Genomic DNA, 27100 nt, shown 5'->3' on the forward strand with positions numbered 1-27100 from the left:
ATGTGACATAATGATACATGATACTGTGTGACATGATGATACATGATACTATGTGACATGATGATACATGATACTGTGTGACATGATGATACATGATACTATGTGATATGATGATACATGATACTATGTGACATAATGATACATCATACTATGTGACATGATGATACATGATACTATGTGACATGATGATACATGATACTATGTGACATGATAATACATGGTACTGTGTGACATGATGATACATGATACTATGTGACATGATAATACATGATACTATGTGACATGATAATACATGATACTATGTGACATGAAACAGGATACTATGTGACATGATAATACATGATACTATGTGACATGATGATACATGATACTATGTGACATGATGATACATGATACTATGTGACATGAAACAGGATACTATGTGACATGATGATACATGATACTATGTGACATGATGATACATGATACTATGTGACATGATGATACATGATACTATGTGACATGATAATACATGATACTATGTGACATGAAAATAGATGGTACTATGTGACATGAAACAGGATACTATGTGACATGATGATACATGATACTATGTGACATGATGATACATGATACTATGTGACATGATGATGCATGATACTATGTGACATGAAACAGGATACTATGTGACATGATAATACATGATACTATGTGACATGATGATACATGATACTATGTGACATGATAATACATGGTACTGTGTGACATGAAACAGGATACTGTGTGACATGATAATACATGATACTCTGTGACATGATAATACATGGTACTATGTGACATAATGATACATGATACTGTGTGACATAATGATACATCATACTATGTGACATGATGATACATGATGCTATGTGACATGATGATACATGATACTATGTGACATGATGATACATGATACTGTGTGACATGATGATACATGATACTTTGTGACATGATGATACATGATACTATGTGATATGATGATGCTGTGTGACATTATGATACAAGATGACGCTGCATGACATAGTGATACATGATACTATTTGACATGATAATACATGATACTCTGTGACATGATAATACATGATACTATGTGACATGATAATACATGGTACTGTGTGACATGAAACAGGATACTATGTGACATGATGATACATGATACTATGTGACATGATGATACATGATACTATGTGACATGATAATACATGGTACTGTTTGACATGAAACAGGATACTATGTGACATGATAATACATGGTACTGTTTGACATGAAACAGGATACTATGTGACATTATGATACATGATAATGTGTGATATGATGATACAGGATACTACTGTAAAATCATTATTATTCACGGGGGTTTAATTTTCACACTTTTCGCGCAAAAAAATTCTCCGCGAAAATAAAACCTCCGTGAATAATTATGATAAATTGTGGAAATAAAAACAAAGTAAAATACACAAAGTAAATGACATGATGATACCATTTTCTATGTGACAGTGATGCTTGGTAATGTGTGACATGATGATACATGATACTATGTGACAAGTTCATATATGATACTATGTGACAGTGATGCATGATACTAGTGACATGTTGATACATGAAAGTGTGTGACATAATGACATGTGATACAGTGTGACATGATGATACATGAAACTGTGTGACATGATGACACATGAAACTGTGTGACATGATGATATATGAAACTGTATGACATGATGATACATGATACTGTATGTCATGATGTTCCAGGTAATGAGATTTCTAAAACTATAGTTTAGTGAACTGTTTATGAGGTCTTTAATGAAAGACTGTTGTCTGATGGCACTACAGTATGTGTTTGTGTTTGGTTTAATTGTTTTCAAAAGCAAGTGCCTCACATTTCATCAAGACATACAATCCAGTGGTTGATATCACAGGCAACCAACTACATCAATAAACCTCACTATTGGTTGTTTCTTGCATTGCTAATGGTGGCTTAAACCTACGCTCGCTCGCTCACTCACTCACTCACTTTCTTACAATTGGTGTAGTTTGCAGTGCAGCACAAGGGTTAAACAGAGTTCAAGATGACTGCCAATATAGGTGGATATGGCACCATATTGGAGGGCTGTCAAAGATCCTGTCAGTTTTCTCATTGACAGTTTTCAGGAGCACAGGGGACTTGACAAGCAACTGGTGCCAACTGTATCTGTAATGCTTTGTTGACCATTCTGTGGGTGTCCCTAGGGATACTGGCCTCACAACTAATTACATTACTACAAATGGTGCCATTTTCTAACGATTGCATTCTATTTTCTACTCTATTGCTGTGGTCTTGATGACTTGCCACCTTTCCTGCACTGAGATCGGGTCATTCTGTGTGATATCTCCCGGTACATATTTGCACTTATATATATATATGGTAATTCACATCAACTGCATTTTTCAGGAAGATTCATTACAGACTGATACACTCAAATATTTTCGGACCAGAATTATATCAGGGTTGATGAAAGAAAAATATTGTGAAAATATTGTTTAAGGAAAATTGAAAACAAATCAAATAATACAAGGTTATCACCCAAGTGGATATGGCTAATTAACATTTACTTTACATCCAAGGATTAAGTACCACCTGATGAAGATTGTTGATATGATCTACCATCATGACAGAGTTGGAAAAGTGGTAAAACCAGCATAAAGCCATATACTGTTGATGTGAATCACTGGTTTGACTGGACTTGCAGTCTGTCTTGATACGGTAGAATATTAATGACAGTGCAAAACAACTATTTCTCTCTCTCTTGTCCTGATATAGAGATAGTCAGATTGTGTAAGTACATGAATCATTCAGATATCCAAACCTTTGACCATGTTTCATATGTGTGTGTGATGTTCTACATGTAATATGTATATGGATGATATGTAATGTGTTGAAATATCTGCCCTTATGCATATTCCATATGTGTGTTACTATCATCATGCAATGTGTATATATGATAATATCTTGCAATGAACAGTCCAGATGCATATTTCATATCAGTGGAATATTGGTGATGGCATTTAGTTCCGTGGGTGGCACACAGGTTATAAATCTGGACTAGTGAAGCAATGTTGGTCTGGGAAAGTAGTTCAGCAAGTGACCATTTTCAGGAACTTGACTCCCATAGAGTATGTAGGTCATCAACACTGGTCACATGTTACATGTAGTTTCATGTTAGGCAAGAGAGTTTGTTCAAAATATGTCTCACCCTGCAGTGAATGGGTACCTGATGGAATCAGTGAGAGAATCAGTTTTGGTTGTATTCTCCCAAGGGAGTTGAGAATGAAACTTGAGTTAGTACTGATCCATTGATTTATTTAGGCATAAAGTAGTGCTTTCAGTGTGCTGTACAGTGTTGGGTCAGTGACTAATGCAAGATAGATAATCATGCCTTTATTGGAATAAGCACCAACTGTTACAAGGACTGTTATTTACGGCAACCTCAGCTAAATTACCACTAGTCACAACTGTTCATAGCAACCTCAGGCAGATTACCACTAATCACAACTGTTCATAGAAACCTCAGCTAGATTACCACTAATCACAACTGTCCATAACAACCTCAGGCAGATTACCACTAATCACAAGTGTCCATAACAACCTCAGGCAGATTACCACTAATCACAACTGTTCATAGAAACCTCAGCTAGATTACCACTAATCACAACTGTCCATAACAACCTCAGGCAGATTACCACTAATCACAAGTGTCCATAACAACCTCAGGCAGATTACCACTAATCACAACTGTTCATAGAAACCTCAGCTAGATTACCACTAATCACAAGTGTCCATAACAACCTCAGGCAGATTACCACTAATCACAACTGTTCATAGAAACCTCAGCTAGATTACCACTAATCACAACTGTCCATAACAACCTCAGGCAGATTACCACTAATCACAAGTGTCCATAACAACCTCAGGCAGATTACCACTAATCACAACTGTTTTTACCAACCTTAGGCTGATTACCACTAATCACAACTGTTTTTTCCAACCTCAGGCAGATTTCCACTAATCACAACTGTTGATAGCAACCTCAGCTAGATTACTTGGTTACCAAGATATCTTGGTTGTTTTGACATAATTTCTCAGTCCTGGCAAAATCCTTCATTATTTATTATTATTTGAACCCTTTTAACTCAGTATGGATGTCTCAATAGTTTGGATATCTCGATATGATTTCATGGTCCTGACAAGCAAAATTACCATTTCAACTTGATATATACATGTAACATACACCTACCTTTCTCGGACAAGTATCCTTCTTAACTGTGACTGTCTTTGCGTGTTTACACACATGCTGTGGCACGAATCAAAGGTAGCGGTAGTGTAAGTTAATTGAGGCTAACTGAGTTGTGGGTGTCACTTGTTTGTTAGGATGTACTCCCAATTTCAACTTAACACTCCTGATAACAGATTATAGTATTGAATCAAAACATAATGAGAATCTGATCAGGGACTTGTGTAATCACTTGATGATATGCCCATGACGCATGTGATGATATTTGGATAAGTTGATATTTTTGCACCAGTCTTGTAAATATCAAGACAACAGTGTACGACTGTACTATATGCAAGGCATGATGTACTGTGCATACTGTTACATATTGTATTACAATGTTACAGTGTTATGATGCATATGTATTGCATATTCTATAATTTATACACAAGGCTTGATATTTAGTGTATATTCAAGGCATGTGATATACTGTGTGTGTAAGGCATGGTACTGTATGTATAAGGCATTTTATACACTATAAACACAGGGCATGTTATATGCTGTATGTGCAAGTCAGTTTATATAGAGTATGTACAAGGCATTTTATATACTGTATATACAAGGAGATGTTAAATGTCATATATAAAAGATGTGTCATATAGTGTATTTTCCTGTGTGAAGTGCATACTTTATATAAACAACACACATATCACAATGAAGTTTGATGTTTTTATGCCAGTGCACTGTGACTACCATGAACACTTCATGCAAGAGCTACTAGACTGTCACCATGTCAAAGCACAATTCAATAATGTAATTACTCTGTCTGGTTAAAAAAAAGTTTCCACTGTGTATTGGCACTTTATCATGGACTTTCTTATCAATTTTAGACAAAATCTAATTCAGTAATGTGAAGTCAGGTGTGAAGTGATCGACAATGCACCAGCTGTTACCAGGACCGTTATTTATAGCAACCTCAGCCAGATTACCACTAATTACAACTGTTTATAGCAACTTCAGCTATTACCACTAATTACAACTGTTTATAGCAACTTCAGCTATTACCACTAATTACAACTGTTTATAGCAACTTCAGCTATTACCACTAATTACAACTGTTTATAGCAACTTCAGCTCTTACCACTAATCACAACTGTTTATAGCAACTTCAGCTATTACCACTAATCACAACTGTTTATAGCAACTTCAGCTATTACCACTAATTACAACTGTTTATAGCAACCTCAGCCAGATTACCACTAATTACAACTGTTTATAGCAACTTCAGCTATTACCACTAATCACAACTGTTTATAGCAACCTCAGCCAGATTACCACTAATTACAACTGTTTATAGCAACTTCAGCTATTACCACTAATTACAACTGTTTATAGCAACTTCAGCTATTACCACTAATTACAACTGTTTATAGCAACCTCAGCCAGATTACCACTAATTACAACTGTTTATAGCAACTTCAGCTATTACCACTAATCACAACTGTTTATAGCAACCTCAGCCAGATTACCACTAATTACAACTGTTTATAGCAACTTCAGCTATTACCACTAATTACAACTGTTTATAGCAACTTCAGCTATTACCACTAATTACAACTGTTTATAGCAACTTCAGCTATTACCACTAATTACAACTGTTTATAGCAACCTCAGCCAGATTACCACTAATTACAACTGTTTATAGCAACTTCAGCTATTACCACTAATCACAACTGTTTATAGCAACCTCAGCCAGATTACCACTAATTACAACTGTTTATAGCAACTTCAGCTATTACCACTAATTACAACTGTTTATAGCAACTTCAGCTATTACCACTAATTACAACTGTTTATAGCAACTTCAGCTCTTACCACTAATCACAACTGTTTATAGCAACTTCAGCTATTACCACTAATCACAACTGTTTATAGCAACTTCAGCTATTACCACTAATTACAACTGTTTATAGCAACTTCAGCTATTACCACTAATCACAACTGCTTATAGCAACTTCAGCTATTACCACTAATCACAACTGTTTATAGCAACTTCAGCTATTACCACTAATTACAACTGTTTATAGCAACCTCAGCTAGATTACCACTAATCACAACTGTCCATAACAACCTCAGGCAGATTACCACTAATTACAACTGTTTATAGCAACTTCAACCAGATTACCACTAATTACAACTGTTTGTAGCAAACAGCCTGATTACCACTAATTACAACTGTTTATAGCAACTTCAACCAGATTACCACTAATTACAACTGTTTGTAGCAAACAGCCTGATTACTACTAATCACAACTGTTCATAGCAAACAGCCTGATTACTACTAGTCACAACTGTTCATAGCAAACAGCCTGATTACTACTAGTCACAACTGTTCATAGCAAACAGCCTGATTACTACTAGTCACAACTGTTCATAGCAAACAGCCTGATTACTAATAATCACAACTGTTCATAGCAAACAGCCTGATTACTAATAATCACAACTGTTCATAGGAAACAGCCTGATTACTACTAATCACAACTGTTCATAGCAAACAGCCTGATTACTACTAGTCACAACTGTTCATAGCAAACAGCCTGATTACCACTAGTCACAACTGTTCATAGCAAACAGCCTGATTACCACTAGTCACAACTGTTCATAGCAAACAACCTGATTACCACTAGTCACAACTGTTCATAGCAAACAACCTGATTACTACTAGTCACAACTGTTCATAGCAAACAGCCTGATTACCACTAGTCACAACTGTTCATAGCAAACAGCCTGATTACTACTAATCACAACTGTTCATAGCAAACAGCCTGATTACTACTAGTCACAACTGTTCATAGCAAACAGCCTGATTACTACTAGTCACAACTGTTCATAGCAAACAGCCTGATTACCACTAGTCACAACTGTTCATAGCAAACAGCCTGATTACCACTAGTCACAACTGTTCATAGCAAACAGCCTGATTACCACTAGTCACAACTGTTCATAGCAAACAGCCTGATTACTACTAATCACAACTGTTCATAGCAAACAGCCTGATTACTACTAGTCACAACTGTTCATAGCAAACAGCCTGATTACAACTAATCACAACTGTTCATAGCAAACAGCCTGATTACCACTTATTACAACTGTTCATAGCAAACAGCCTGATTACTACTAGTCACAACTGTTCATAGCAAACAGCCTGATTACTACTAATCACAACTGTTCATAGCAAACAGCCTGATTACTACTAGTCACAACTGTTCATAGCAAACAGCCTGATTACTACTAGTCACAACTGTTCATAGCAAACAGCCTGATTACTACTAGTCACAACTGTTCATAGCAAACAACCTGATTACCACTAGTCACAACTGTTCATAGCAAACAGCCTGATTACTACTAATCACAACTGTTCATAGCAAACAGCCTGATTACTACTAGTCACAACTGTTCATAGCAAACAGCCTGATTACTACTAGTCACAACTGTTCATAGCAAACAGCCTGATTACTACTAGTCACAACTGTTCATAGCAAACAGCCTGATTACCACTAGTCACAACTGTTCATAGCAAACAGCCTGATTACCACTAGTCACAACTGTTCATAGCAAACAGCCTGATTACCACTAGTCACAACTGTTCATAGCAAACAGCCTGATTACTACTAATCACAACTGTTCATAGCAAACAGCCTGATTACTACTAATCACAACTGTTCATAGCAAACAGCCTGATTACTACTAGTCACAACTGTTCATAGCAAACAGCCTGATTACAACTAATCACAACTGTTCATAGCAAACAGCCTGATTACTACTAGTCACAACTGTTCATAGCAAACAGCCTGATTACTACTAGTCACAACTGTTCATAGCAAACAACCTGATTACTACTAGTCACAACTGTTCATAGCAAACAGCCTGATTACTAATAATCACAACTGTTCATAGGAAACAGCCTGATTACTACTAATCACAACTGTTCATAGCAAACAGCCTGATTACTACTAGTCACAACTGTTCATAGCAAACAGACTGATTACCACTAGTCACAACTGTTCATAGCAAACAGCCTGATTACCACTAGTCACAACTGTTCATAGCAAACAACCTGATTACTACTAGTCACAACTGTTCATAGCAAACAGCCTGATTACCACTAGTCACAACTGTTCATAGCAAACAGCCTGATTACTACTAATCACAACTGTTCATAGCAAACAGCCTGATTACTACTAGTCACAACTGTTCATAGCAAACAGCCTGATTACCACTAATTACAACTGTTCATAGCAACTTCAGTCAAATTACCACTAATCACAACTGTTCATAGCAAACAGCGACATCACCACTAATCACATCTGTTCATAGCAACCTTTGCCAAATTACCACTAGTCACAACTGTTCATAGCAACCTCAGCTAGATTACCGCCAGTCACAACTTGAAGTAAATGCAGAGAATGGATATATTGTTCATTATTACCATGCTTTGACTCATTGTAAGTTCAATTTTTTGTAAGTAGACTATACAACACAATGTTTTCTCAATCACACCTGTGCCAGCCTCATGTATAAACAATATCTGACTAAAATGATGAGCTGTAGTAAAATAATCTGTATGTTTTTCCACAGTTTACAACTAAAATAATGCACTTTGAATCCTCTGCACAGTAGTACATGTTGTGAATGAGCTATTTAGCTGTTTAGAGGGTAATCCACACTCAACATTCTGATATATGGGAGATCCGGGATAGTAAAGAAATTGGAAAGGAATATGTTATCATTTCTGAAATCAGAAATTGTCTTTTACACCATGTTTATTTATTTAAGATAGTACAAATGGGTACTGGTTCACACACAAACCTCCCTACAATAGTAGCATATAATGTAATTAATTGATAATATGCTACATTTCATAATATTATTGGTATTTTGTCACGGGTCACCCTTTCGTTGAAAGTGGTTCTTAGTATGCATGCAAACTTGCTCCATTCAAGGTCACAGGATAACATAGAGGGATAAATTAAGTTCTGTAAATATTCGTTTGGACCATTACTGGATATTCATTGGAGACAGCATTCTGGGACTCAAGCATTGATGTAATTGTCTACTGTGTGTGGACGAGCAGTATTTAACGTAGCTCAGTCTCTATTTGTTCGTGAAATTAGTCTTATATCCCTCTGATTGAGTGATTAGATAGATAAATATGTCTAGATAAATGATTATTAAGTGTGGCACAATGCTAACATTTGTGAACAATCTCGGATCTGATCAAGCCACTGAGAAGGTCTGTGAATGCAAGGGATTCTGTGTAGCGTGCGTTTAGTGAAGACATCGGTGCTTTCCCTCTCGGTAAATCAGGGAAATGCAGCAAGCAAATTACACAGTGAAAGAGACCAATCAGTAAATAGCACTAGAAGCAGCAGCACCAACTGCATCAACAGCCGTATCACAGCACATCAGATGTCTTTGTCGTGGAGGTCTCACTTAGATCACAGTAACTAGCTCACCCAAGATCTTTAATTCATGTTTTTAATTATCAATTGGAAAAAAAACTACTGATAATCTGAATAGAGATGGATGTAGCTGTCATTATGGTAAGCAACACCGGCAGTTTAGGCCTCAGCATTCTATGTGCTCAGTCCATGCATTTTCTACACTCTTGAAGCAGTTAACCTACTTTGACAAGTGACTTCAACTACTACAAAGTATTCCTCCTTCTAGAAGCAGCTACAGTCGCTAGTGTTCTTACTACTGGAGATGGGCATGCTAGCACATGTTCCTGTTGAAAGAGTACAAGTCATTGAAGTTATACACCATTGGTTGTGGAGAGAATGGGGGATGAATGACATATTTGATCAAAGGCTTGCAACCTGGCTGTACACTTAAATCCATGTAGCAAATTTAATAAAAATATGCCTTTTTTCTCATAGCAGTGGATGGGTACCTGCAAGGATGAAGTGATGATTTGTCTGTTAATCATCTGGGGTGTTAGGGGTAGCCTACAGGTTGAAGCATTCACTCCCCAGTACTTGTCCAACATGTTATCGTCATACTCCAGTTCATACAATCTTTGTCTCAACAGCAAGGACCTGCCCAATGTGCCCAGCTTTAGACTGAAAACGTTTGGACGGCGTTCTTTCACCTATGCAGCCCCTACTCTCTGGAACTCTCTTCCTTATAACCTCAAAACTGTTGACAATTTCTGCTTGTTCAAATCAAAACGTAAAACTCCTTTCTTCCAGCAGTATTTCCCTTAATATGCCGTAGTACCACTTCCGTACATACGTACTTACTTACAGACTCTGTAGCGCCTTGAGCGTGTCTGTCGAGGTGGATTGGGCGCACATATAAATATGCATTATTATTATTAATATCACATTATTGTTATCACGCTGAAGACGAATAATTGAGTATTTCACCACTCCATTCAACTTAATCTAAAATCAGCTTTTCTTTATTACTTTGATTACAGATTTGCCAGGCCAGATGATATAAAAAAATCTCCACAGCATGGCTGCCTGTTCTGAATCAAAGTTTCATACATCCAACACTTAGCAACACCTATATTCTATATTCATCCACTTCTATCTTCTTGTTGTCAGTATTGTTCTTTGATGTACCAGTGATAGGCTAGTTCTTAGTCTCTGATAATGTATACTCAGAATCAAAGTGCTCCATTTAAACTGAAAAGGAGATGCAGACCTGAGGAAATCTAGGCTTGCTTCATTATGCATTTGCGTTACAGACAGTGCTGGGTTGAAGTGAAAATAATGTGACTTAGGGACTGTGAGACTGCCTATGCCTCTGACTGTGGCAGCAGTGACTGCCCTGTGGCCTGGTTGGGTGTCTTAGGTTAGCAGGTAGTGTTGCAGCTGGGTCAGTATACATTGTACACGGGTTTGAATCCCTAACCAGTTTGATTATTATCCTTATGATGAAGTAGGGATCATGCGGACTGAAGCTGCAGGGATTTCAAGTAAATGGAAAATATATGTTCCTGGTGTCTCTGCAGGCTTCACTCTCGCATTGATCTGACAAATAGATTTAAGCACACTTTGGATTAAAGAAATGGAAATTTTTGTTTTATTGAAATGATGAAAATTTCAAAAGCAGTAGTGTCACATAGTACTCATCAACATTATTTAAATGATTATATTTTTCTTAAACAGCAGGTACATTAAATTTACATCTAGCATCTACACTTGTGCAGACACATATAGTATTCACTGGATACATAGATTCATCACTGGTTACCTATAGGTTTCATGCAAGGAGTCAGTTTGGGACACAAGAACACAAATTACACACTCTCTTAGACCATTGGTTAATCTTGGGAGTGTTTTATCCTTAAACTAAGCGTTGCCTGATACTAGTGACAAGACAGTGGACTAGATTGTCGCAACAATACATTTTGCAGTTACAAGTAAGTCTGTAACAGTCATTGGGGATGTCCATCATTCTGTTAAACAGATGACTTTATTGTGCTGTCTGGCTACATTCCAGGCAGTCTCATCCATATTCATGTCTGAGGGAACCTCTGCAACAAGCCTCATTGTGGACAGTGACCTTGGTGTAAGGGAGATAACTTTGTTTTGTTGTCTTTCATTTATCAGTCATTATCCTAGACAGCAGATATCTGACTGGAAGCTGGAGCATGTACACCACTGGGGATATAGTTCATGCTCACAACCATGACCTTTGTGTGAAGGGGATTAATGGTCATCAAGTTCAAGCAGTTTCGTTATTTATTACTCATTTATCAGTGCTGTGGCTTGTTATCTTCATATATATAAGAATCTGCAATAATCCGGCAATTTAGATTTTATCTTGAGCTATCATATCTTCATTTGGTTAAGACTCAATGTTACCATGTTAACCTTTACTGGTTTGGAGGGCCTGTGTCATTTATCTACATTAGTTGCAATTTCTTATATCTTCACCAGACGTAAAAAAATGCTGTGTTAGATTTCCTGACAATCTTTGTGTTGTCAAACATCAAATTAGCCTATTTTCTAGTGGTACATATGTTGTATATTTTTTAATTCATCCACATTAACTTTATTGGTGCGTTTCAGTTTGACTGTATACCGATTAGGAGAGCACTATTTCCAACCAGCTTTGCAATTTGTATTTGCAGCCCTTCGTACATTAGCATTAAAAAGAAAGAATTGCATGAACATGTTGGCTGAATCTGGGGTGTTAATGTACAGTTTGATTTGGATTGTCAGACAAATACTGGAAAATTGCCACCATTATAGTGTCAGCTTCTTTTTTCTGGAATGTACAATGTATACATTATTCAGTGTATCTGCAGATAGCCATTCTCAAACATCCTGCTTCCTGGTTCTACATCATGTTAACAGTTTCGCAGCACAACGATGGTATGATGAGGGCTATTAAGCAGTAGTGCCTATTATGTCCGACATGGCATTAATGTCCATAGACTCACAAGCATTAACCAGAATTATGTCCGTTGAAATACATTTAAATTTTGTTGAATAGTGTCCTTGTCAGTTCCATGAAGTTTCACTGAAAGTATTTGAAGTGGCTTCCGTAATTTCATGGCTAACTTTCTTGAGTACATGCAGAATGAGAGTCAGTGAAAGCATCCTGAAACTGATAAATACCAAGTAATAAATACAATGTCATCCTTGTGTGCAGTGCCACTAGGACATTCACCCTGGTACGATTTGGTTACGAGGTGATTGTTTGATGGGCTCCCCATCATTACTGAGACAATTACAATCAGAACGCTGTGGAATGATCACTGGTTGAACACACTCATCCCTGTCTAATGTAAGTATGTTTTGATAAGATCTGTGCAGATCAACATAGGTCCACTAGAGTCATTAAACTGCTATTTAGGCAAACATGCTGGAATAGTCTGCATCAGTGGATTTCTGATATTGATTGAGTGATAATTGGTCTGGATGTGGAGCATTTTCATGTTTGTGACAATTGCAGCAAATATTATCTTAATGATCATCATTAAAGGAAGAGTAATTTAAGGTTTACTGCTCGCACCTTTATTGACCGATTGCTGATAATGAGCAGGTGCTTGTAGTGATGGTGCGCCCACTCAACTAAAAGTGTGCAAATTGTGTTTGATAATGTCATCAATTTGTTTGGTATTTGATTCCCACACAATTATGGAAATTTTGACTTTTTAGTTATGAATTACATTTGTTCTGTGACATAATCTAATTGAGCTGTATGATTAATAATTGTCCTTGTTCTTCAAGATTAGTTGATGGTTTGAGGTTCTTACATTTAGGTTAATTCAGTTGCCTTCAGTTGGAAATTAGTGTTTCTGGTCATATGAAGTATACATTCTATTAATTTCAATACATAGCTCTTAGAAAATTTATACAACTTCAATTTGGAACCATCTGGCCCTGGTATGTACACTGACACTGACTCTCCTGAATGGTGAAATAGTCCTGTGGTTAGAGTACTTGCTTGTGTCCCTTAAAGTCCTGGTTCATTTGAGAGGGTAGAAAAGCGTGATGCTCTCTACCCATGTACCCCAAGCTGTTTCTGAAATATTGGTAAGATAGAATAAAACCACATTCGGATACTATTCCTCTAAAGTATCCACACAGACAACCACTTAGCCCTATGTGTTGTCTTCATAAGTGGACATCACTGATGCCCATTGAACATTATCAACCAAAGTTGTGGTCACTGAATCATGAAGACCATCATTTTTATGGAAACTGCTGAAATAACTTATACACATCTGTTGATAACAGAAATACTCATACAGATCTGTTGATAACAGAAATACTCATACACATCTGTTGATAACAGAAATTACTCATACAGATCTGTTGATAACAGAAATACTGATACACATCTGTTGATAACAGAAATTACTCATACACATCTGTTGATAACAGAAATTACTCATACAGATCTGTTGATAACAGAAATTACTCATACAGATCTGTTGATAACAGAAATACTGATACACATCTGTTGATAACAGAAATTACTCATACAGATCTGTTGATAACAGAAATTACTCATACACATCTGTTGATAACAGAAATTACTCATACACATCTGTTGATAACAGAAATTACTCATACACATCTGTTGATAACAGAAATACTGATACACATCTGTTGATAACAGAAATACTGATACACATCTGTTGATAACAGAAATTACTCATACACATCTGTTGATAACAGAAATTACTCATACACATCTGTTGATAACAGAAATTACTCATACAGATCTGTTGATAACAGAAATTACTCATACACATCTGTTGATAACAGAAATACTGATACACATCTGTTGATAACAGAAATTACTCATACACATCTGTTGATAACAGAAATACTGATACACATCTGTTGATAACAGAAATTACTCATACACATCTGTTGATAACAGAAATACTGATACACATCTGTTGATAACAGAAACACTCATACACATCTGTTGATAACAGAAATTACTCATACACATCTGTTGATAACAGAAATTACTCATACAGATCTGTTGATAACAGAAATTACTCATACAGATCTGTTGCTAACAGAAATACTGATACACATCTGTTGATAACAGAAATTACTCATACACATCTGTTGATAACAGAAATTACTCATACAGATCTGTTGATAACAGAAATTACTCATACAGATCTGTTGATAACAGAAATACTGATACACATCTGTTGATAACAGAAATTACTCATACACATCTGTTGATAACAGAAATTACTCATACAGATCTGTTGATAACAGAAATACTGATACACATCTGTTGATAACAGAAATACTGATACATATCTGTTGATAACAGAAATTACTCATACAGATCTGTTGATAACAGAAATACTGATACACATCTGTTGATAACAGAAATTACTCATACACATCTGTTGATAACAGAAATTACTCATACACATCTGTTGATAACAGAAATTACTCATACAGATCTGTTGATAACAGAAATACTGATACACATCTGTTGATAACAGAAATTACTCATACACATCTGTTGATAACAGAAATTACTCATACAGATCTGTTGATAACAGAAATACTGATACACATCTGTTGATAACAGAAATACTGATACACATCTGTTGATAACACAAATTACTCATACACATCTGTGGATAACAGAAATTACTCATACACATCTGTTGATAACAGAAATTACTCATACACATCTGTTGATAACAGAAATACTGATACACAGCTGTTGATAACAGAAATACTGATACACATCTGTTGATAACAGAAATTACTGATGCACATCTGTTGATGACAGAAATTACTCATACACATCTGTTGATAACAGAAATTACTCATACAGATCTGTTGATAACAGAAATACTGATACACATCTGTTGATAACAGAAATTACTGATGCACATCTGTTGATAACAGAAATTACTCATACACATCTGTTGATAACAGAAATTACTCATACAGATCTGTTGCTAACAGAAATACTGATACACATCTGTTGATAACAGAAATTACTCATACACATCTGTTGATAACAGAAATTACTCATACAGATCTGTTGATAACAGAAATACTGATACACATCTGTTGATAACTGAAATTACTCATACACATCTGTTGATAACAGAAATTACTCATACACATCTGTTGATAACAGAAATTACTCATACAGATCTGTTGATAACAGAAATACTGATACACATCTGTTGATAACTGAAATTACTCATACACATCTGTTGATAACAGAAATTACTCATACAGATCTGTTGATAACAGAAATACTGATACACATCTGTTGATAACAGAAATTACTCATACAGATCTGTTGATAACAGAAATACTGATACACATCTGTTGATAACTGAAATTACTCATACACATCTGTTGATAACAGAAATTACTGATACACATCTGTTGATAACAAAAATTACTCATACACATCTGTTGATAACAGAAATTACTCATACACATCTGTTGATAACAGAAATACTGATACACATCTGTTGATAACAGAAATACTGATACACATCTGTTGATAACAGAAATTACTCATACAGATCTGTTGATAACAGAAATACTGATACACATCTGTTGATAACTGAAATTACTCATACACATCTGTTGATAACAGAAATTACTGATACACATCTGTTGATAACAGAAATTACTCATACACATCTGTTGATAACAGAAATTACTGACACATCTGTTATTAGCAGAAATTACTCATACACATCTGTTGATAACAGAAATACTGATACACATCTGTTGATAACAGAAATTACTCACACAGATTTGTTGATAACAGAAATTACTCATACACATCTGTTGATAGCAGAAATTACTCATACACATCTGTTGATAACAGAAATTACTCATACACATCTGTTGATAACAGAAATTACTCATACACATCTGTTGATAACAGAAATTACTCATACACATCTGTTGATAACAAAAATTACTGATACACATCTGTTGATAACAGAAATTACTGATATGCATTTGTTGATAACAGAAATTACTCATACACATCTGTAGATAAGAACGACTCTAAATTTCCCAGTGCAGGACTGGGCATCGAATAATAACAGATCTCAAGTGTATGTATTAAATCTCCTTTGTGTGCAGTAGGGTTTTGACAAAGCAATCACTATCTTTCTACTAATTCTATACAAAAAATGTCTGACTGTACTAGATTCTCCATGGACCTGAACCAGTCATGTTCTCAGAATGGTAATTACTAATTATACGGCCTCTGCCTCAAGAGCTGTCAAGGATAACAGCAGACAACATAATCTGCCAACTGTTGTATATCGATACATCATAATTTTTCATGTTGACAACTAATCTGTGCACATTTTGGGGCAACACAATTGTTTCAGGAATGAGATCCAGTTAGCACCTTTCTCAAAATTTCCTAATGCATTTATTGCCAGAATTTCTTGCTGTGCTACTCAAAGTATGTTCTAACTTGGAAAAACTACATAATCACCCTCAGGAACCAGGTATTATTTGACATTTCCATGGTTACTTATGGAAAATAGAAAACAGCTACATGTCATGTTGGAGATGGAACATGGACCTTAAATCTCTTGGGAAGGAACATGGACCTTATGTCAGTTGGGGATGGAACATGGACCTGATGTCTGTTGGGACGGAACATGGACCTTCCATCTGTTGGAACGGAACATAGACCTTACATCTGTTGTGAATATCACATTGACCTCCAGTAGACATCTAACCTCCAATCAGCAAACATCTAAACGATGCAGTGTGATGGACGACACACACAACCAGGAAGCTTCTTCATATTCTCTACCCATTTGGGGAACTGAAACCATACTTTGGCACGATAAGCAATCCATTACAAACTGGACTGTCCTTTTGTCTGCAGTACTAAGAAGTTGCTTGTGGTCAAGCTGACCATAACGCTTCAGACAGTGCTTGCAGCCTACCTGGTTCCATGCATTGATAGGGAGAGAAAGTTGTATCACAATTTATGTGGTGAAATAAGTACCTGTTTTTATTGCAAATACCCTGTTTGATGTTCCCTGAGGTGTGACAGGTAGAAGTGACACACACACCTGTTGACAGTTGGCTGAATACTTGAATGCAACACCTTCAGAAAATCAATCTCTTGGAGACTTGCCTCAGCTGCTGGTGTGAAAAGGGGCTAAAAAATTATCAAGTAAGCGAGCAATTTCACATTAGAATTTTCCATATGTCAGGTAATACATGCTGTGATCATTAAAGGTGTAAACTTACGGCTCCTTTTTCTTATAAGTTTCTTCTTTTCTCATCTAAGACTTGCCAGTCAGTTTGCACCCCTTATTTGGCAGGTCACCCTGTCTGCCATATTAATTCAGAAACACAGATGTGTCCATACAACAGAAACACAAGTGTCAAGTTGTGAAACCATGGACAGTGGCTCAGACTTACAGTGTTCCTGTGTCCTCCCAGCAAGAAATAGCTGGCCTGATCTGTGAGGAGGAACACTTCAGGCAGCTGGGGTTGTATACCATACTCCCTACAGAGTACATAACTAGACTGAATGAGTTCGGGGGAAACCAGAAATGGGCTTCACACATTGTATCCATATGGGGAATCAAACCTGCATCTTCAGGGTGATGAGCAAACACAGTAGAGTTCCAGAGTCCGTATGGGCCCATAGAAAGAATTGGAGATCATCATAGCATAGATATCTACATTATTGTGGATTATTATGTCTGGAGGCAAGTCCCACACTTGATTAATCTGCTATGTAATGCATAGCATGGAAAATTATCTTTGTGATTTGTTAACTGAGAGAGATTCGTCACACATTGTGATTGTATAGCTCATTAAATCCTGCATTCACATGAAACTTGTATCACAGGATATTAGCTACCTTGGGCCAGGCTGAGTAGGTGAGTGGTAACAGCACAGCCAGGAAGTATGGAGTCCTGATCAGACCCTCCACTGTCAATTATACATGCCTGGTTTGAGCATGTGAGTTATGTTTGACATAAGGTGAAGTGAGAACATATATAATTCATGTAGAAGAACATGATCCCTGGTGGTTTGTGGAACCAACTTCCATATTGGACGTCTTGAAATAGAAATGATTAAAGGAGAGGTGTTCATTCAAGAATTCTTTTGTAACAAGAAAACTACACTTATGAATATTTCCCTCCCACCACCAGTAATTTCATTTTCTTAATCACATATCATGGCAGTTATGCTTTGCATGACACAAGAAAGCAAGAAGTTGTGTTGCGTCAAGCATTGATATATGGATTCCTTGATGAAAATCAGAATGTCTGAAGTATGTATTGTGATCAGCCAGTAAAAGCTGGACAATGATCTGAAAAATGGAAGCTGTATTATTTACTGTATAGATAATGAAAAATTTCACCAGAGGCCAGACCAATTTCAACTCATGTCATTTGGCCAAAAGACAGGAGGCACAATAAAAAAATGTCAGAAGGATTGCAAAGTATTCTTGACTGGCACAGATGTTTGATAGACTGCATCTCTGTTTCAGCCGGAGTATTACTATGACAAAGGCATTGCTGCTGTCTTGACAACAAGGGTAGCTGATGCTGTGTCAGGTGAGTAGACATTTACCTGTCCCACATCCTGGCTGTCAACACATGTGTTTTGAGCATATTCCTCAGTGTACGCCATACTATTCCATAAAACGACATTCTCCCACATATACAAGGAGTGATCAATATGTTCTCACCTGAAAACACTCAGCCTGAAGACCCTGAGTTTCTAGATCCTCACTCCACATTCAGACATTTTTGTCAACAATGCTTGTGTTTAACTGGTGTTATGCTTCTTTTCAATGTGGTAATGTTCTTCTCAGCTGCTACTGTCTGAGTCATGATGGAGTCTGTATGGAGTTTTCTTCACGTTTAGGAATAGATAGAATGCTGAAGGAGTCTTATTTATTAGGAGAATAAGTTCACAGACTCAACTGTGGATTGTAGCAATGACATATGCTCTTTCACATTGTTGTGAAGGAAGAGCATTCCTTTCTCAGCTAAATTCTTGTCTTTGTATTGATTTCATTGTGTGGTTACCCCACAAAACCCAGAAAATATGCATGTGTAATTTACTGGCATTTCAAAACATAGTCAAGAAGATAGTCATCACAAAATGTTCATTGGTAGTGGTGATGTCACCTGTTGACATATGTTCTTTGATCATATGTTGAAAGTCATCATCAAGTTTCATCCATAGGCTTCAGTTTCAAACAAATTAGCTCAAGACACATCCACATAATGTTTGGATCACCTGTCAGAAGCAGGGAACTCTATCAGCAGCTACTTTCCTCTTTGCTGACTTCACTGATACATGGACTCACAATGTTTGCTGAACCAGAACATTTTGGACACATTACAAAATCATCATTTACTGCAGTTTTAGTGAATGTTTTTAAATGTAAATATCATATGTTTACTTTGAGAAATGAACTTAGAAAATCCCATGATGGTGGCTATCAGTATCAGGGTACATGTATCTCTGTTTTTCAAATCACAAATGTTCGGAGATATTTGCATTTCTTATGTCCATAATGATATCAATGTATTTTCAAAACAGTTTAATGTGTCCAGTTACATTTGCAGTATGTTATAAGAAATTTAATATCATACATCTCAAAGTAACTTTTTAAAGTTGGAGGTGAATCGAGTACTGCACCAAATTTTGCACAACATACACTTTTGGGATATGGAAATTTGCACGAGAAAAACACCCCTGAAGACCCCGGTTAGAAATGATCTTCATTAACCCATGCTTGTCATTAGAGATGACTATGCTTGTCATTAGAGGCGACTAACGGGATCGGGTGGTCAGGCTCACTGACTTGGTTGATACATGTCATCGGTTCCCAATTGTGCAGATTGATGCTTAAGTCTCCTTCTGCATGCTTCTACTGAGGAGAATAATGCTGGATCTAACATCTCAGCCTTAAGTCATTTAATATTGACTGTATCAGCGTTTAGGATGAAAGCCATGAGGATGATATTCTCTACATTATAACACTCTAAGCTCTTTAAAATCTCGACAGTGGACAATTACAGTTTAGACACCTCCAAATGTTTTTGCATGGAAAACAAATATTGTTGGAATTAATGCATGTAAGATCAGGGAATGTTTATTTTTATGTTTTGAAACAAATTGGCTTTGAAAATTTGACTGTTAAGAAAGAACGAATTATTTGTCAATTCTCTATGTTAACCAAATTATTGTGTCACAGTAAAAATGATCAAACGAAACATTGGACACATGTGTATTTACGCAGTTTATCATCATGGTGGACGTGCTTCAAAGATGTAAAACAACATGTTGAATATCAGGAAATAATTTCTTTAGATGGAGAATTTCCTTTATCAGGCTCAATAATTGGGAGAATGATTTAAGTACCACAGACATTAAGTTGAATTCTGCCAGCTACAAGGATCGGACAACTTAGACAGATGGCTCATTTTATCTTTCTGTCTTCTCCAGTTTCCTGATCCTGACAAAAATGATGTGATTAGAGTCTCTTGACTTTTGCAAACGCCACAAGTTTGCTTTTTTGTAAAAATCTTGGGAGGAAAATATGCCCTATGCCAGCATAGTCACCATACTCAGTGCCTCCAAATTAAGTTTAGTTAGTTAGTTAATTTAAATATTTTATCAAGTCTACTTTTTTGTGTGTAATATACTTTTTTCCAAGGATGTACATGTCCTGATGAAACAGTGTTTTTCTCCTATCTGAAGGCTTAGGATAAATTTGGTTCTTGTTATTCTAGATATAAGGATGTTATTGAAAACGAAATTATTTACAGATATCGAAATTAACTGAAGACTCATGTAACTCACATGGAATCAAATGTTGTTTTATGAGCAGATGTTATTATTAATGTATGTCTGCCTTGATAATTTGTGTTGAGATATATAAATTCTATTTATAACCTTAGCTGAATCTTTATAAGTATAATTACTGTGTAAACTCAAAGTAATCAGTAATTGGTTAAATAATGCAAATGTTAAACAAGAAAATAACTGAGTGTTTTGCTGAAAATGGGACATATTTTTGTTAGAACTTCCTCAAATTTCTTTCAGAAAATTTTACTCTGATGTGATATTTGACTAATCAGTTTACATTTTATTTCTTAAAATCTGCATCCTGAACATTAAATCTGTGAAAATGATAATTCAATATTGGTACAGCTTAACTAAGGTCAATCACTGAAGATATTTTGAAGGTCATCTCTTGTCTATGTTCCAGAATTGAATGACACAATAACTCGGTACAGTGCAACAGTTGCCAACTCTATATCTGGACTCAAGCTCCCGACTGGGAAGGTGAACCCAACCTTCTCTACCAACTTCAAGAATATTAGTGGCAGCAGCCATCTTGAAGTGTGATGTTCATAATCACTCAGACAGTCATTGTTACATCAATGTGTGGTCGTATCTTCTGTGTAAATTGCTAGGCTTATGAAACTGGCTGGCATATGATAATCACATTTATTGCTCACAGGAAATGTAAAGGATGATGCTCTTAACGGAGCATGTACATTGTTTGCTGAAGTGCATGTGATAAGGTTATATAACGTGCAGTAACGCTTTCACCTGATACTGAGAGATAACTGAAATATCATTCGGTAAGATAATAGGTAATGTTATTAATTATAATAACAATAGGTAATATCACATACATATAATGTGTTCAGTGGCAACTGTAAGTAGGATAATGTAATATACCTTGTAATATACCATGTAATTTAAACCACTGGCCCCTGTGCTTCATAACCACAATCCCACGGAGTCTCATGAAGATATATCTTGTTTTAGTCATGAAATAGCTGAAGTACTACCGATGTGATTTAAAATATTAACTCACTCAGTCACTCATTATCCCAAGGAGGATTATGCAAAGCAGCAATGTATGGATTTAAACATTTACTTACATAATCATTCTTTTATCAAGATGATTTCTAATTTCAGGATTTCAACTTCCCAAATTTTCGAGAGTCCTTCCAAAAATTTGATAAACGTTTGGTTGTCAGTGACACAGTCAGGTATGTACAAAGGGAGAAAACTCTGCAGTCTTACTGATCCATCATTTAGCACATTTATGTATGCTTCAAACAATATTCATGATCTGGACTCAGATACAGCTCCCACCTGTGTAGAGAAGGACAGTTAACGTATGTCCCCCAATGACTGCATGCCCCCCAATAACGTCTAATTTGCATTTTCAGGTATGCATTTACCTGGGTGTTCGTGTTCATCAACTTTGTTGGGTGTTTAATTCTGTACCTGGCTCTGACCCTTACGGTGAAAGGAAAGAGGGAGGCACGACGAGGGGGACAGCCCAACTACTACCCTGCCTACATCCTGTACATTGCGTAAGTCAACAACAAGTCATCCTTTGTGTTTGTATAAGTAAAACAGTATCAAGTATAAAGGGGCCATGTCAAGAGTTGACCCCATTGAAAGTAGTTGCTGATACAGGATGTGCCTGGGTTTGAGTACCAAGGTCAAATAATCTTTTTAACACTGTAATAATAATGGCAAACAAACATTATGATCAGCGCCTTGAGCATGTACTGGCTGTGTGGATATATATACTATATACATGTCCTATAGTATAATACTTACCAACAACTGCAGACAGTTTTGAATGTTTTTGAAACTTCAGTAATAGTATTTTTGTCTTTATAATTGTAGTTTTGTGTTATTAGTTGTACTGGTTGTATAGAATAAAGCATAAGCTGTGGGCATTACAATGAAGTAGGGGTGTTTTCCCAAGTGAATGCCAGCAGGGAAACATCCTTTCTTCTTCATAATTCCTTCGGATCATGCTTTATCCAACTTATTGACAGTCCAAAGATATTCTTTAGACATAATTTCAGTATTTAGTATTTACCATTGAAATCAACTAAGGTGAGACCCAGGCTGCCAAGGCTTCACCTTGTCACACGCAATGCACATGCTCAGCGTTCTCTACCCATTCCCTGCATGTGCACTGCCCACACTGCCCACAGTTCTTGTCGTGTGAGGATCACATGATTCATACCAACAAACAGTCTCATTCTTCCCAGAGATCCTTCATACCCTGAAACTGCCTAGCTAGTACGCGAAGAGCAGCGGCTTTGAAACCAGGTCTCAGGACTGCATATTGGAAATTGTCAGTAATGTCATATTATAAGATTGCATTCAGTGATGCAAGATGAAGTATTATGAGTCTTCAAAACAAGTAATAATTCAAAGTCAAGGCCTACTCCCAGAAAATCCCTGGGCAGAGGTCTGTTATTGAAGTTAAATCCCAGTTCAGAGGGATAATATTGAAGTAATATCCTAGGGAAGAGGGATAATATTGAAGTAATATCCTAGGGAAGAGGGATGATATTGAAGCAATATCCTAGGGAAGAGGGATGATATTGAAGTAATATCCTAGGGAAGAGGGATGATATTGAAGCAATATCCTAGGGAAGAGGGATGATATTGAAGCAATATCCTAGGGAAGAGGGATGATATTGAAGTAATATCCTAGGGAAGAGGGATGATATTGAAGCAATATCCTAGGGAAGAGGGATGATATTGAAGTAATATCCTAGGGAAGAGGGATGATATTGAAGTAATATCCTAGGGAAGAGGGATGATATTGAAGCAATATCCTAGGGAAGAGGGATGATATTGAAGCAATATCCTAGGGAAGAGGGATGATATTGAAGCAATATCCTAGGGTAAAGGGATGATATTGAAGCAATATCCTACGGAAGAGGGATAATATTGAAGTAATATCCTAGGGAAGAGGGATGATATTGAAGCAATATCCTAGGGAAGAGGGATGATATTGAAGTAATATCCTAGGGAAGAGGGATGATATTGAAGTAATATCCTAGGGAAGAGGGATGATATTGAAGTAATATCCTAGGGAAGAGGGATGATATTGAAGCAATATCCTAGGGAAGAGGGATGATATTGAAGTAATATCCTAGGGAAGAGGGATGATATTGAAGTAATATCCTAGGGAAGAGGGATGATATTGAAGTAATATCCTAGGGAAGAGGGATAATATTGAAGTAATATCCTAGGGAAGAGGGATGATACTGAAGTAATATCCTAGGGAAGAGGGATGATATTGAAGCAATATCCTAGGGTAAAGGGATGATATTGAAGCAATATCCTACGGAAGAGGGATGATATTGAAGTAATATCCTACGGAAGAGGGATGATATTGAAGTAATATCCTAGGGAAGAGGGATGATATTGAAGCAATATCCTAGGGAAGAGGGATGATATTGAAGTAATATCCTAGGGAAGAGGGATGATATTGAAGCAATATCCTAGGGTAAAGGGATGATATTGAAGCAATATCCTACGGAAGAGGGATAATATTGAAGTAATATCCTAGGGAAGAGGGATGATATTGAAGCAATATCCTAGGGAAGAGGGATGATATTGAAGTAATATCCTAGGGAAGAGGGATGATATTGAAGTAATATCCTAGGGAAGAGGGATAATATTGAAGTAATATCCTAGGGAAGAGGGATGATATTGAAGTAATATCCTAGGGAAGAGGGATGATATTGAAGTAATGCCCCCTGTATGACAAGAAATACTGCCTTGTTAGAGCAATAGAGTGACTTCATTGGAGGTTTATAAGATACAAATGAGTCAAGTAATTCAAGATATTTGGTCAAGTATTTTATTTGCTGTATGACCTCGGGAATCATTATTTCATTAGGCAAGACCAATTATAGTTCTTGTTTTACAGATCTGCCAGTTGTATTACTTCAAGAATATGAAAAAAAATAAACATTAACTTTTTCCTGCTGAAAAAAATAAAATCCCTGTGTTTTTATTGGCCAAAAATGTAAACAAGAAAAATTTTGGATTGGATTTTGCTCCATATATACTTAATATTTCGAAGGATGATAACTGATTTTCTGAGCGCAAAATCCATAAAGCAAGAAAGAAATATATTGGTCTGGCCCTACCTCTCTTCTGCATCTATGCTGGGAGTAACTGATATTAACTATCCTTTCAGGGTTCTGTTTGGCTGTATTGGGCTGTCACTGATCTTCATGGCCCTCTGCATGATGACCTTCTATGCAGGGGTCAACCTGGAGAAAATTGTGTGCGAGCCAGGAAAGAAACTGCAGTACATGACGGAGGTGAGACCAGGACTGACAAGTCAGCAGTTTAGAGAATCTCACCAGATGTATTTGTGTATCAAATATGTTAGAGCAAGTAAATTGCATTTTGAAGCTTCAAAGCTGTTGTCAAGTATAGTGAATACTTGCAATCATCAAGACACATCTTTTAATCCATGAGACATTGGCACATGGAAATTATATATGATCACATCTGATGGGGAGGTGACGTTGGAACTGAGGCTATGCATAATACAGTGTGGAGTGCAGTTTGGTTTGTGATCCCCATAACGATCATGCAATATGATGTTTCATTATCCCGTCAGGATGTCTCCAAACATTTATTTAGTCATGGAATTTTGGAAGTGAAACTTGATACATCACTAATCATGACATTAGTCCTATGTTTATTATCTCACTGCAGTCCACTTACACCTCTGATTCAAATGATGTGCAGTAGGTTTTGGAATGACATATGGATGTCGTGCATGTATTTGGCCGTTTTGATGACCATTGTGCACTGTCTGGACATGTTTGTTTGTCCCTTATCTGATTGTGCGCTTGTAACAACTCCTTTTGTCCCATCATTTTGACTTGTATCTCCTGTGCTGGAGAGGAGAGAAGCAGACATCGTGGTAGCTTCTTGGAGACATTGCTTGGTAAATCATATGACTGAAGAAACTATTATAAGAACATTTTGCTTGATCTAGTTTGCTTTCTCACAGTACTGTTTTCTGCATGATATAGATATATTCACTCACTCACCCACTCACTCACTCACTCAGGTGCTTGACGTCCCGAACGTGGTGAAGAATCATCCTGGATACTACATGTCTTCTGTCCTTCTGGGGAACGGAAACATCACCATGAAATCTGCAGAAATGTACAGGTGGGTTCAGCATGTAATGCAAGGACAAGTAGTTTCTGTATATAACAAATGTACAGATTTCTTTTTAATTTTACAGTTCATATTAGGTAAAATATAACAAATATAGCATTGTTACTTGAACCCCTTATATTGAAGTTGACATGCTCTAAACATTCCAAACACCTCATTTGTGAGGTGAAATGCATATTGCTCATTCATGAGAAAATTTAGAACACATATGATGTACAATACCAGAACATTTCATAATCACAACAACATTGCCTTAACACATATGCATAGTGATGGGTGAAAAGGTGG

At 36.5% G+C, this 27100-nt stretch overlaps 1 protein-coding gene across 1 annotated transcript in view; it reads left to right on the forward strand.

The window, feature by feature from the left end:
• Positions 1-27100, forward strand: part of LOC137266075 (prominin-1-like) — a 120941-nt gene that overhangs the window by 78761 nt on the left and 15080 nt on the right. The window contains exons 10-15 of the mRNA XM_067801576.1: positions 19296-19362; positions 22035-22111; positions 22757-22830; positions 23014-23160; positions 25809-25935; positions 26700-26803. Of these exons, the coding sequence (XP_067657677.1) occupies positions 19296-19362; positions 22035-22111; positions 22757-22830; positions 23014-23160; positions 25809-25935; positions 26700-26803 (596 nt within the window). The remainder of the gene's footprint in view (positions 1-19295; positions 19363-22034; positions 22112-22756; positions 22831-23013; positions 23161-25808; positions 25936-26699; positions 26804-27100) is intronic.

The sequence above is a fragment of the Haliotis asinina genome, chromosome 15 (genome assembly GCF_037392515.1).
Source record: "Haliotis asinina isolate JCU_RB_2024 chromosome 15, JCU_Hal_asi_v2, whole genome shotgun sequence".
Classification (NCBI taxonomy): Eukaryota; Metazoa; Mollusca; class Gastropoda; order Lepetellida; family Haliotidae; genus Haliotis; species Haliotis asinina.